This window comes from Sceloporus undulatus, chromosome 5 (genome assembly GCF_019175285.1).
Source record: "Sceloporus undulatus isolate JIND9_A2432 ecotype Alabama chromosome 5, SceUnd_v1.1, whole genome shotgun sequence".
Lineage (NCBI taxonomy): Eukaryota > Metazoa > Chordata > Lepidosauria > Squamata > Phrynosomatidae > Sceloporus > Sceloporus undulatus.
In genome coordinates this window covers 121052883-121066968 of record NC_056526.1, presented here as the reverse complement: position 1 = coordinate 121066968, position 14086 = coordinate 121052883, and the positions used below count along the sequence as shown (strand labels likewise).

At 39.7% G+C, this 14086-nt stretch overlaps 1 protein-coding gene across 4 annotated transcripts; it reads right to left on the bottom strand.

The window, feature by feature from the left end:
* Positions 1-265: 265 nt before the first annotated feature.
* OCIAD1 (OCIA domain containing 1) lies at positions 266-13812 on the bottom strand. Of its 4 annotated transcripts, none has more exons than XM_042468857.1 (8): positions 13675-13812; positions 11336-11420; positions 10124-10177; positions 9248-9295; positions 7658-7784; positions 2523-2734; positions 1335-1487; positions 266-450 (listed from the first exon to the last, which is right to left on the bottom strand). In XM_042468857.1, exons 1-8 carry the CDS (start codon positions 13693-13695, stop codon positions 413-415), a joined length of 738 nt encoding a protein of 245 aa, XP_042324791.1. In that variant the 5' UTR covers positions 13696-13812; the 3' UTR covers positions 266-412. The 4 variants fall into 4 exon arrangements, with proteins under 4 accessions (XP_042324791.1, XP_042324788.1, XP_042324789.1 ...); XM_042468854.1 differs by having other exon boundaries at positions 11336-11389; positions 13627-13807; XM_042468855.1 differs by having other exon boundaries at positions 11336-11389; positions 13675-13807.
* Between the last annotated feature and the right edge of the window lie 274 nt (positions 13813-14086).

The following is a 14086-nucleotide window of genomic DNA, read 5'->3' as shown; positions in this document are numbered from 1 at the left end:
TTCCTACGTTATGTTACACTTTAGAAAGAAGGGGATGGTAGATTTAAAATTTTGTGACTCTCCTTTCAGAAGTAGTTATTTTCAATTAAATCATAAACAGATTGAAATGTTAACTGCTTCCTTCCGTGAATGCTTGTTACCCACTTTCCTTCTTGTTAGTCACTGTTCAGCCTTAAAACAAACTTGTGGGTGGTTGTTGCTTTTTAAATTAATTTGTTTCTTGAAAATTAAACAGTTTTAGCCTAACAATCCAATACCAACTCACTTTGCCAAGTGAAATAGGCAGGCCTATATCTTTTATTGTCATACATTTGCATTCCACAAAAAACAGAAAATTTTGATATTTAATTCATCCTGATAAGGAAGGTGAATTAGTTGATTGAAGAAATGTCTTAAGAAGGCGCAAAGATTTTCACTCTTCCCAAGTGTCTCCGTACTTATTGACTTTACCTACAAAAGAAAACAGACAGTAATGCACAAAAGGACTTATGAACTATGTGCATGTTAGAAACAGGATGAACTGCTTGCCAGTAGATTACTATCTGACTCAGCACTGGACTTGCTAACTTTGATTGTCATAACAGTATAACCTGCTATACTGCTTTCACTGCTGCAACCCCCAGTTCACTAGTGAATTTCCTTTCTCAAAAGAAGGACACGGTATTGCTTGTGGCTTATTTTGTAGATATGTATTATTCCACACAATACCTTTGCTGTATGAAAATACAGTGCTTCAAAATTCAGAAACTGACTTGGCAAGCACACTGAACGACAGAATAAACTCTTATTCAGATTTTTGTTGTCACAGATACCATTTCTATTAAATGAAAGGTAGTATGACTTCCTAGCTCATATCAGTCTTTGTTTTTTTGTACAGGACTTTTTATAATCAGAGAAGCACAGTTTCACATTTGGTGCCAAGTACAGTTTCCTTCCAGTACAATGGTAAACAGAAGAAAACAATGGCACATCCTTCAGAGTTCTGCTATGAATTCAAAGGTTAATTAAAAACAACCCCTCAAAAAGTTGGCTGTTTCCAAACACCTGATCTGGACCAATTTACTGTGCTGATTTATTCAGGTCCAAATAACTGAAGGGGGCATTTGGGTTCATTTAGCTGAACCTATATGAATGGTACCCAGTGATAAATCAGGCCATACCACTGAAAGGAAATGAACATAAAATGAGTTCTAAAAAGAACACTGTTTCTTGTTTACTCCTTACAATGCTGTGAGTCGCCAGTGGAATGGCAAGATTAAACATGAAACTCCCATGTCCTTGACACAACCAGTGCAGATGTTATTACCAAATATTTCAGCTATTTAACAATTTACCTTCTTTCTTTAATGGTATTTCCTGTGATGACTTTGATGGAACATCTGACCTCTGCGTTATTCCTGCCTCATACACTTCTCTGTTTCTGCTCCTTAGTTCATCATATGTAATTCCTCTTCTTTTTGGACCTTCTTCCATTGGTGGTGTAGGTTCTTAGGCAACAAAAGAAATAAATACAAAAGAGAGAGAAAGGAGCAGTGGAATGAATAACATTACACACAAATGGATTATGGGAATATTTTATTTGTGAGTAGCTGACTTCAACTGGTTTCAAAACAGATTTCTCTAGAGTAGCAGTTCCCAACATTTTTGATTCGCGGAACCCTAAGGGCTCCATGGAGTTCAGGTTGGGAACTGGTGCCCTAGAGTTAAAAGTAACTGAAATTACAATTAATGCAGGTTTAAACAGTATGCCTGCTTGCCTTTGTTTTAGATGCTCCCTATAGGCCATACATTTCAACACTGCTCTAAGTTCAGGGATCTGCTCCTCAGTGCACTACACTGTGAGATGAGCCATAAGGTAGGTGAAATGTCAATGTAGTTTTTATACATATCTGTAAATGGAATATACAGGTTAAATTCAGGTTGAATTTAGCTATTTCTGTTTGTATAGACAAATGTCATCTTCATCCTGTAAACAATGAAAGTGTTGCTGTGTATTATCGAAAGGTGAAGAGACCGTTCATAAGCAGCCTCCAGCACACTTCTTCATGGATGCTGCCACTACAATTTCTATGCAAATGGTTGTCTGTGTGTACAGACCTTCAAGTCACATGTCAGGTTATGGCAATTCCTTGAATTTGCAGGGCAGAATCCACCAGATAGTACAGAGTGTATGATTCCTTCCACCCACCAATTCTCCCCTGGTCTTTTCCAAGTGTATACCATCAGCAAAAGTCCAACATCATAAAGATGACTAACTGTAGCAGATAAATGCTACAAGAAAATCTCCAGGGAGAACTGGCAGGAATATCCTCCTTGTGCCTGCCAGTCCTCCCCTGCAAATCTGACTACACTGACTGAATCAACTGAACAGGGACATTCACAAAACACACATATCATATCCCTAATATACATCCTAATGTCACCATTTTAAAACTGAAAAAGTTCACATCTATCAGTGAAATGAACAATATGTTTTTCATTTTTGACAGGAAATGCATTATAAAATTCAAGACAGATCATACCTTGAGGGGAACTATCTGTTATTCCAGTAGGTGAGGATTCATTCATAGAAGAACTAAATGGGACAGGTTCATAATTAGAGCGAAAGTCTATTGATCCATAATTATCAACAGCATACTTTGAAGCATATTTTGAAGACTCTAATGATTCTGCTGCTGGAGCACTTTCAAAAGGTGAAGGCACTTTTGGAAATCCTGGTTGTTGAGAATTATACCTGAAGAGAAATGCAACAGTTATCAGAAATGCATTTTTAAAAAATCTTCCCATTTTTCAAGGTATGTGTATAATGCATTAAATGTATTTCCTATCAAGCCACTCAAGTCTGTAATACTTGGGACAAACGATAATATGCTAAACAACTATAGCAGACAGAAAAATCTGAATCCTCATTCTTCTCTGTTACATATAGATATGGATATACGTGTTGCCATCAATCTGAAGTCCCAAAGTAGATCTGGGTAGAAATCTAAGATATTTGTATAGTTTAGTTAGCACTCAAGTCACAGGACTGAACCCTGTTGGTACTTCCAGTTACAGAAGACCCATTGAATTAGCTGTTGACTAGTTAACACTTAGGTAAATCCCATAAGATTCAATGGGTCTAATCTAGTTGTTACTAACCATAGAATTCAGGCCATAAGCTTTGTTTTAGTGACAAGTGTCCTTCATGTGACCTGAGGCTTCCCACACTATTCCATGCTCCTGGAAATATGAAAACCCACAATAGCTACCTTCCATTCAACAGTGAAGTACTTCTAAATGTTAGAAACTAGATAGGAACCACTTGCCACACATACACACATTGATAGAAGCAAATAAATAATCTGAGTTCCAGCTCACAAGATGTCAATATCTATATCTATATGTAACAGAGAAGAATAAGGATTCAGATTTTTCTCACTTCTGTACACACAACCAGTCCAGGCCTCTATTTTTCCAAGCCTCTGTTATCCAAGGACAATCCTAGATCAGTACATAAGCCCATGCCCTGTCTTATTTTCATTCAGTGTAAATAGCTCACTACTATGGAATCTGTTCTGCACAAACATGCTAAACTTTTAAGTATAGAAAATGTAAAAACTCCTTTTCCTGACTATGGTCTAATTGGTACTGCAGAAATAATGCAGTCTGATACCACTTTAACTGCCATGGCTCAATGCTATGGAATTCTGCGATTTATAGTTTTGTGAAATGTTTCCTGGGAGCCTTCTCTCTTAGAGAGTTCTGGTGCCACAACAAATTACAAATCCCAGAATGCCACAGCTCTGAGCCATGGCAGTTAAAGCAGTATCAAACTGCATTATTTCTGCAGTGCAGATTAGACCGGTGTCTGGCCATGAGCAGGGATGTATCTCTTCTACGGCTACCCTGGGCAAATATATAGTATTCTGGAAATCTCAGCTTTCATTTTAAAATAGTACAATTGTGTTCTTAATGTCTGGAAAAGACATGATAGAAAATAAGTATGCCAACAGTATCTGATGAGCTTTTCAAAGCTTGGTGCTTGTGTCACTCAGAAAGATTTTCAGCTACTCAGTGGCAGATCTTCAGTGTTCTCCATAACTACTCTGTTCGTGAAGGATGCACAAATGTCTTAGGACAGATTTTGGGTTACCTTTTCATTGTCTTGATTATTCAAATATAGCACTGTACAAGCATATTCCAACATGAACTGCAAACCAGATTTGATTCTCATTTCCCTCCCAGCTAGGGTTGCCATAATTCTGGACCTCGAAACTGGGACAAATGTAGGACAAAAGTAGGACAAAAATTTCAAATGTAGGGCATATTTTGTAAAAATGGAGGACACGCAAAAAATGATGCTTTTTAAAAAAGTGTTAATATAAATGCATGTTTCTTAGGCATGATCAAAATGGAGGACATTTGGACATTGTTCCTAGGCAGATGGCAGAAATGGACTTCCCTTTCTGGCCAACCTGCCTCCCCCCATTCCAAACAGCACATTTGGGCACTGAAGAGGAGGAAGAGTGGAAAAGGCAGAGGAGGAGGAAGAGGAGAAGAAGGAGGAGGAAGTAGAGAGGAAGAAGAAGGGGAGGAAGAGGGGAAGAAGAGGAGGAGGAGAAGAAGAGGAGGAGGAGGAAGATGAAGAAGAAGGGGAGGAAAAGGAGGAAGAAGGGGAGGAAGGAGCAGAGGAGGAAGAAGAGGAGGAGGAAAAAGATGAAGAAGAAGGGGAGGAAGAGGAGAAGAAGAAGAGGAGGAAGAAGAAGAGGAAGTAGAGAGGAAGAAGAAGGGAAGGAAGAGGGGAAGAGGAGGAGGAGGAGGAGGAGGAGAAGAGATGGAGAAGAAGAGGAGGAGGAAGAAGAAGAGGAAGAAGGGGAGGAAGAAAAGGAGGAGGAGAGGAGGCAGAAGGAGTAGGAGAAAGAGGAAAGGCACTTTCCCCTGCCTGGCTTTCTCCGCCGGCGACGGAAGAAGCCAGGGAAGGGAGTGGGGCCTCGCTGAAGCGAAGCCCCAAACCTCTGCCTGGCTTTCTCCGTCGCCAGGGGAGGAAGCCAGGGAAGGGAATGGGGCCTCGCTTTCCCTGCCCCACTTCCTTCCGCGCGCGCGCACGCGCGCACGCGTGCACCTGCCACTAGCCCCTACTGAGGCCTGGGCTGGGCAGTGTTCAAGCCCTCGCCTTGGAGGCGAGGAAGGCGAGCTGGAGGAGGAGGTGGGTTGGCGCCGCAGCAGCCGCATTAGCGGCAGCGGCAATGGCCGGAGTGGGCCCCCAAACAGGGGACCAGGCACGGGTGGGGGCCCAAACCAGACCGTGACCGGGGGGGGCCCCCCAAACCCGGGCGGGTCAGGGGGGGGGGGGGCGTGCTATGGCAACCCTACTCCCAGCTGTTCTTAGCCTGCAGTGCCAAAAAGTTTGTATCCTGCTAACTCCAACCCTATCTTTCTAAGTTACATTGCCAAACAAATTATTTTTTTTTCTTGGTCTCTTAATCCTTTCTGTTTGCATCAATGAACAACAATGTGAGATTAAAACATAGAACTTTTTCTAGTTCTATCTAGCTAAGTTATAACCTGATGGACTGGTGTTCAAATGGAGTTCTAGAAATCAGGAAGTCTTGCATTTGATAAACTTGTGGCAACAGACAACCCTCCTTGGAAGACAAAGTACCTAACCTTCCCCTAAAGAGTTGCAAACATGGGTGTGCACTGGACACAATCTAAAATGGACTTTCACTTGCACAGAGATACAGGACTAACAGGCCTGAATGGAATTCTATCCTAATTAGGAGTATGATGTTCTGGCAGCCTGGTGTACTGACAAGAGTGTTTCAGAATACACTTCAAAATCTTCTGCAACAGAGAGGCAGACACACGGTCAATTTCAAAAGAGTTCCCTGAGTACAGGAACTCTCAAAACCACAAATTCTGGTGTGTGCTTTGTGGTCCCAACCCATACTTTTTACTTCGCTTTGTAACTGTCTTTGAGGTTAAAAGACAACAGCAAGGCACTAGTGAAGCTAACTAGAGCTCATTTTACAGAACTGAAAAGTTTATTCTGTTCCCTTCCTTCCAACTCAGACTTTTTTTCTCACTACTATCCTTGCAGTCAACTGAATGTGCTGTATGAATCACAAACTGAACTTTGTGCATGAAAATTCAATTTATCTGCGTACAATAGTTAGTACTTAACCTGCATGGTGCCTGTATCTTTATACTCAGAAAACTCTATTTTGAAAGGAAATATATAGGACTGACACACTTTCCCACATCCTGCTGAAGCTTTTCCTGTTTAGAATCTCAACTAAGCTTTCGCCTGAAGTCAAGGGGAATTGTTTTTTTTCAAATGTCTGTTTGGTATACAATGGTTTCAGTCTCAACAACTGTAAATAAAATGGGATAAAAACAAAGGAGCATAAAATAGGACTTTACATTACTTTCATCCTCTCCCTAGGGCAAGTTCCCTCCTTGAACCTAACCACAATTCACTTTCAAATGCCCACTTTCAAACCCACCATGACTATTGTTAATACAGTAGTTCTATTAGCTGAACTAGAATCTATTTTAATCAGCTTTAAATTCTCATCTCAAATCTTGCTTAAAACTAAAGCCTGGGTTTAGGCTGTCAGTGTGAACTTTATTGTCACTGTCCACTTTAAGCAAAATTAAAGACAGCAGGGAAAATATGTATGTACAAGGGAAGATGCAGGAGGAATGGCTTGCCATATAGCCTTACTATGGTTATGAAAGCAGAAATTTTACATTTGCTTTTCCTACACCCTAGGAAAGAGGATGAAACGACATTATTCCAATAGGCAGCAGAATCATTTGCTTACAATAATGGTTTCTAAATACTTTTGCTTTACTGTGCAAATAGATGTAGAAAGATTTAAAATAAAGATGGTGAAAAAAACTGATTCTTATACAATTCATGAATGTAGTCCAAATAACATATAATAGGTATATGAAATCCCTATCTGATGTAAATTTGTAAAAACCAACTTGAAGAACAGGAAAATGTTAAGAAATTAATGAGTCTTCTACATATGTGTTTTGGATTTCCCATGGTCCAAATAAGAAACCCATACTTCTGCTTCATTTTAAACTGCTGGAATTTATTTTAAAATAAATTAAATGGGGAATAGAAGCTGATTATTGTATTTCCTATTATTTACCACTTTATAATACACAAAGAACATGATCTAGCCAAATTCAAGCAGTCTGAGGTCCCATTAGTTTCAATGTGAAACTTTAATATTTTCTTGACTATCTCCCCTTTAGGTCAGGCTCCTCCAGAACACTTAGCTTTGGATGAGTTGAGCACAAATACTTACCACCCTCTCTCTCAATCAAAGTTTACTTACAGGAAACTGAACAAAATGCCTGTTAACTTTATGTATATGCCATCCCCAACACTCAGAATATACTTACATAATAAAATAAAAAGTAAACAAGCAAGCATGCTTTGCAAGATTGTTTTGCAGTGGTCTAAAATATCTTATTTTCTATGTTAAAACACTCCAAAATTTCAAGCTGATAGTAAAATTCATAGATGGTACATGATCAATACTGTTTTTTCGAAGCACAATGAGCTCCTGCAGCAGGAAAAAATGAACAGCAGCATTCATAAGACAGTAAACTTTTTAAAAGAAATCTAACATTTTGAGTGAACAAACTTTCTTACTCATGTGGAAATGGTCGATGTTTCCTCAGAGCTTCTCCAAGTGGGGAATTCTCTAGCTTTTTAAACTTCTCTTGGCATGTCTTCATATAGGAAATCTTCCCTCCGATGTATCCACATAAGCCAGCAACTTATTTAGAAAGGAAGGCAAACATCAATTTAAGCCGTTTGATGTTGTGGTATGTTTTTAAAATATACAGTTACGTTTAAAGTGAAATGTAAGAAAAAGAATGCAACAATTGTTTAACTTAAACACTAAAAAATGATTTGTTTAGTCCCTGGAGCCTTCTTCTCTATTCCATGCCTCCATGGCAACAAAAGAGAGACCTCAGAAAGGATTTGAGGCAACTGGGTCATTACCAGGCAGCAACTAAGAAACATAAAGTCTTGTCTCTTCCAAAAGAACAAGATGAACTACTAGCTACGTCTTCGCAAATAACTATTTTCCCGAATACTTGGTAGAAAATGACAAGTACTTCTTGAGAAGCTCACTTTTACAAGACTAGGGCTAAAATAACAAAGACTGAGGGTTCCAGTGAACTAACAGCCTGACAGTGAGAAAAGAACTGGGTCCAGATGGTCAGCTGCTATAACTGAGTGAACATTTTCTAAAAGAAGTGGAGACTTCCAATCATATTCAAGATGAGGAAGTACATAGTGCCATGCCTGTGAATTAACTGACATTAACAAGTGGTGGTCACCATTGATCTGCCTCTGCTCTGTTCCTTGTCTTAGCCCAGCTGGAGTCCGCAAGTGGGAGCTGCAGGTCAAGTCATCACTCCCAGTCACCTACTACCTCTGACTCTGTCTCCCATTGCCCTACCTGGTGGATGCAGCTGGCGCCTGGGATACTTTTGACGAGGCCCAGCTGCAGATGGTGGTCACCCAGCCCAGTCTGGTCTAGCCCGGGGGTGGTCTCTGGAGGCTGGGACTTGCCTCATGAGCAAAGCGCCAGTGCCTTGGAGGAGTAGAAGGCCAGCAGCTGCAAAGGGAGCCTTGTCCTGCCACTCATGTGGTGTTGCTTTAGTGTGGACAACAGGACGAAGTCCTGTATTTTTTCTTATCCCGGGCAAGGTGTCTGGAACAGATCCCCCACAGATATGAAGGGCTAAATATACTTGCTTTAAAGAAAATAGTTATTAAGTATCTGTTTACCCCTATGTTTAGGCACTCCTACCCAAAGAAGAGTTAACAATTATTTTTACAGTGGCAGTGGCATCATGGTGGATATTGCCTCAAGAGTAGAGAAATGACCAGCATACAAGTAAGGTCTATGAGATTTTGTGGAACTAGTAGACTCTATAAGAATGGTCTGCCAGAAAACATAAAAAGGGAGGGGGTGGTAAGAGGGGAAAAAGTGAAGGGCAGAGATAAAAAAGAAAGAGAAATCTACCTTCCAGACCTTCAATCTACTCGATCTGAATCTTATCTAATTTCGTCTACCTTTTATTAAACCTAGTGAGAAACAGTACCAGTAATCCAGTCCATCTTTATTTAAAATACATCTCAAAATACCTGAACTGTACTGACAATCCTAATTCTCAGTGGTGAAATATCATGTACAATTGAAAATGACAAAAAGATAAAACTCACATGCAACTTTTGGTAATGAGCCAAATCTTGAATGTGTTGTAAGAATTCCTATAAAAACAAAGAGTAACAAGAGAGTAATCATTTAAAATAATGAACTACACATTGATTGGAACAAAATACATTATGACACTCCTATTAAGTAGCAGAGATTGTGTTTGTTAGACACAAAATCCTCATCATCCTCAGTTTAGGAAGTTTGGTCATTCCATGCCATGATCCAGAGCTTTGTGTGAAGACTGTTAAGGTAACTCTTCACTTGCCTAAAAAAGTACTACAACATCTTGAAATAAGGTCTAAACTTTGAATCATCCAAAAAATGCCCAGGTGTTTTTCTAAAACTACACCTGCTGGCAAAGTCCAATAAAAGTTGTAAGGGCCAGAAAAATTATTTCTGTATCTGTGAATATTTAATCTTTTTTTGCAAACTAAAAAGGTAATTAATTTGCAAACAATGATATCCCTTACCTTTATAAACGCTTCTCACTCATGCCCATAAATAGGCCCATTCCTAATATGCTATGGAGTGTAGAATCACTAACAGATAACAAAAAAATAATGCTTTTCAAATTTCTATTCCTTTAGAGCAACGAATGACCAAATTTTTTCTAGTAATTTCTGTAGCTGACCATTTTTGTGACATACTTACCAATCAGTATAATTACAGGGCCCAATCTCTATTTCTTTGAATCTTTTGATGTTTAAAAATGCATTATTATTCATTCTATTTATATTTTTCCTCTCCACTTCCACTTCTCTTGTTCTGAACTGGTCCCCCCCCTTATATTTAATCATCTTTTCAATTAGGTTTCTAAATAAAATGAAGAAAATTAGTAAACAGCAGATGTCCAAATTCAGTCAAAGGTAACAGAAGCTTACCTTTCTTGATTAGCGCCTGTGTGATTAACATGCTTATGCCAGAGAGAGGCAAGGCTGTGGGCAGGGAAAGAAAAAAATGTACTAAGATTAAAATTCAGTGCCTTCTCAAAAACAGGCAGTAAAACTTTAAAGTGATTAAAGGATAAGTCCTATTGCACTCAGTGTGATTTACTTTTGAGCAAACATGCTTAAGAATGTTCTGCACTGAATCCTTTCTAAAGCGTACACTGACTTTTTAAAGAGGGGCCCAATGCCTTCATTATGATGCTGGCATTGTATCACTTGGCCTTTTGCCTAAGATCAAGTAGAATATTGTTTAGAAAAAAATATGGAGAATATACAGTCTCAGACATATTTTGGAAATGTTAAAAAATTGTTTTTAAAGACTCTGAGGTTTCATTCACAAAGAATTCCAAGTCCTTATGAATGCAAGAATACGGATAGATTTTTTTCCCTTCTAAAGGATTCTTATAGCTACATCTCAGATTCTTTCAGTTTTGAAATTCTGTCTCAATTCTACTGAGCAAAAATTTTCTAAGGCAAGTGAGTGTTACTCATGTCTCTGTATGTTTTCTTTTGTTTTTTTATTATTAAATAAATAATAAACAGGATCCTATTCTGGGTAAGGAGTAAATGCAGCAATATTTTTAAGGAGAGAATACCTATGGAAGTCAAGAATGCATAAAATACTGGATCTATACTGAGAAAATCTGTGTTCAATGCTCCATTGTTCAAGAAGCTGATGGGGTGACCTTGGGTCAGCCACTCTTTCTCTAAGCCTAATGACTTCAGTATAGGATGTGAGGACTCAACTACAGGATCTTCTGAAGCACCTAAGTCAAAAGGGATCAAAAATCAGATCACGTGGCAAATTATACCCCAGTATTCTCTGATACATCACAGAAGATGCCAAGGCATATCTACTGGATTATACTACACGGGTATCATAGAGTCTTGATATATCCTGGGCCCACAGATCAGTGTTAAGTGTCACTTTGAAAAGGACTATTTCCCTAGTAATTTGTGGCCCAGTTCCTATGAAAACAGATTTAATATTAATGGATCTTATATTTTCACGTAACATTGATGAGCTCAGTAAACTGCCTGAATCTCCTAGTACAAGCTATACTTTTTGGAGCGTTTAACATTAATTGTCTGGTGAAACACGAGATATAAATAAGTAGATATTACTTCTCAGAACATTTAACTTACATCTGTACCAGAAGCTCTCCTCATTGCATTCTCTGAAGACTCTCTTTTCATCCTCTGTGGGTATGTAAGTCATATTTATTTGGCTCTTTCATCAAAACAGAGAATATTAAGTCAGTGTATAAAATATACCAGCAACACTATAAAACGTTACACAAAGTCATTTGCTCACATTTCAACAATGTACACGCAATGTGTATGAGATGTGCTATTTCAAAACAAGTAAAACTCATTGTAAGACATCTTTGTGATCTTACAGGGTATTGGAACATGGAAACTCTTGATGTGCCTTACATGATGTCATTTGCTTTTTGGAAACGCTTCCATGTGTTGTTATTTTCCCACTTCAGCCATGCAAATGCATCTTCCATACAACTGACAAAAGCTTATGTAACTCATACAAGTTTATGTCCCAGTTGGATTTGTTTTGAAAACTGCTGATGGCGAGCATATGTTAGTGAACAGTTACACTTGGGGAGTTTATATAGCAACATTGTCTTAATTTAAGACTACAGAGAATATTGGTATCCGCAGATATCATGGGCTGTTAAAAAGACAAAGAAATTGGTCCAAGAGGCAAATCAAACCTAGACTCTCTCTAGAAGCCAGGATACCTAGGCTGAGATGGCCATTCTTTGGACATAACATGAGAGGATATGACTCATAATGCAAGACAATCATGTTTGGTAAAGTAAAAGGCAGGAGGAAAAGAAAAAGGTTGTATTCCAGATGGAAAGACTCAATCCAAAAAGCCATGGCCCTGAATATGCAAGACCTGAGCAGGGCTGTTGAAAGGGTGACTTGAAGATCTTTCATTCATGGGTCCACCATAAGTCAAAGTTGACTTGAAGGCAGTTAACAGTGAAAATCCTACTATAGTGTTGACCACATTTCACTCCCAAGAACTCTGTGCCTGACTTAATGCATCTAGCTGAACTGTTAATGAGTAGCTATGTTGTGAACGGACAAATAAACCACATTTGAAACAGCACAGTCTCCAAAGCAACTTGCAATGTGGCACACAGCCTTCGACTTTACATTGGCACACAGCCTGCCTTCAAAAGAAGAAGAAGAAAAGGTCTGAGGTCCTGCTGGAAATATCTAAAGAGGCCCCCTGGCTCATGATCCTAAACACGTTTAAATTATCATAATGCAATGTTCCCATGTCGTTTTTAAAGCTGTTATCTGAAGACTTTTGTCATATAAACACTCACACCCTCATCTAGATGGAGGCCAGTGTTGTTGTGACAGTCCCCCAGCAGCCAGGGACTGAAAGCTTGAAATAAACCAAATGATACCATTACAAAGAAATGCGATCTATCATTTGACCATAGTGGTATAACATTTAAGTAAGATTTGGAAGCCGAAAGTGTAAGCCTGTGTTGACACTGTTACTATACAACTTGCAACCCTAAAAAGACCTCCAGCGACAGCAGATGGGGGCAGTTTCTTGTGAAAGACTGATCTTTCATGCCGAGTTTTATCCAATCTCTGCAAGTAGGCTTCCAGGTTCCAACAGGTTCTTGCTCTCTGGGTCATAAGAAACCTACCAGGATTACCATTATAAAACTGTAATGTTTTCTTTGCTGCAACATCAATGTTATTATATCTGCTTCAAGGGCTGTTACGTATATCCTGAAAGCTCCTGATAGCCATCATATTACCACTCTTTTGATGCCTTTAAAAAGGCTATCCAGACAGATCTCTTCCGGCTGGCCTTTCCAGACTGACCTTCCCGTTACATTGATATAGATTACCCTTCATTTGCCCAAATGTCTCTCCCCAATTGTGCCTATTTTAAACTGATTTTCATTTGTATTCATAGTGTTGACATGTTTAGTTTTAAAGTAAGGGATGAAGGGACATATCATTTTAGTTACGTATGTTTTATGCATTTATTTATGTATTCTATTGCAACCTGCCTTGATCCTTCTGGAAAGGTGGGACATAAATAAAATCTATTATTATTATTATCATCATCATTATTATTATTTTGTATAAGAAGGGAAATCAAATGGTTCAGCTCCTTGAACCTCTGTTTAGGCACCAATCACTTAAAGCCAGCATGCAAAGAAAATCCTGTAGCACCTCTGAGGTTTAGGTCCTGCAGAAATAACCCAGCCTGGGACTGCTTTAACTGGAAGCTAGGGGATTCTGGGTCCTGTAGTTTTGTGCCCACAACAAACCCCCAACTCCCAGAATTCCATAGCCTTCAGCCAAGACACTTAAAGCGGTGCCAAACTGGGTGATGTCTCCAGTGCGGATGCAGCTTAAGAAAAGGGGTCGGGGAGTACCTGTCCAGGGCCGCCTTGGCCGGGGCTGTGGGGGCTCCCCTGCCTCACCTGCTGCCCAGGAGGCTCCATGGGCTCCAGGGAGGAGGAAGAGCAATAAAAGGCTCAAGGCCTCCCAGGAAGAGAAGGAGGAGGAGAGACAGCTGACAGGCCGGAAGTGCAGCTCCATTAACCGGAAGGGCACCAAGGGCGGCCCTTTCCCAGAGAGGCCTTCGTTCTAGTGGTGCTCTTCCAGGGCTTTTGGACTTCAGCTCCCAGAAGCCTCAGCCATGTTGCCCAATAGTCTGGGATCCTGGGAGCTGAAGTCCAAAATCTCTTAAAGGGGACCATTCTCTAGTCTATATGGAGACTGTATAGAGCAGTGGGCCCCAAACTGAGCTCTTTAAGGGATTTTGGACTTCAGCTCCCAGGATCCCAGGTTATTGGCCAACATGGCTGAGGCTTCTGGGAGCTGAAGTCCACA

Excerpts from the sequence above, each read along its gene's own strand:
- OCIAD1 (XM_042468854.1), bottom strand. The coding sequence starts at position 13,792 with ATGGAGCTGCACTTCCGGCCTGTCAGCTGTCTCTCCTCCTCCTTCTCT. Across the intron at positions 1,488-2,522 it reads AACAGATAGTTCCCCTCAAG|AACCTACACCACCAATGGAA; the intron begins GTATGATCTGTC and ends TTGTTGCCTAAG. Across the intron at positions 451-1,334 it reads AATACCATTAAAGAAAGAAG|GTAAAGTCAATAAGTACGGA; the intron begins GTAAATTGTTAA and ends TTTCTTTTGTAG.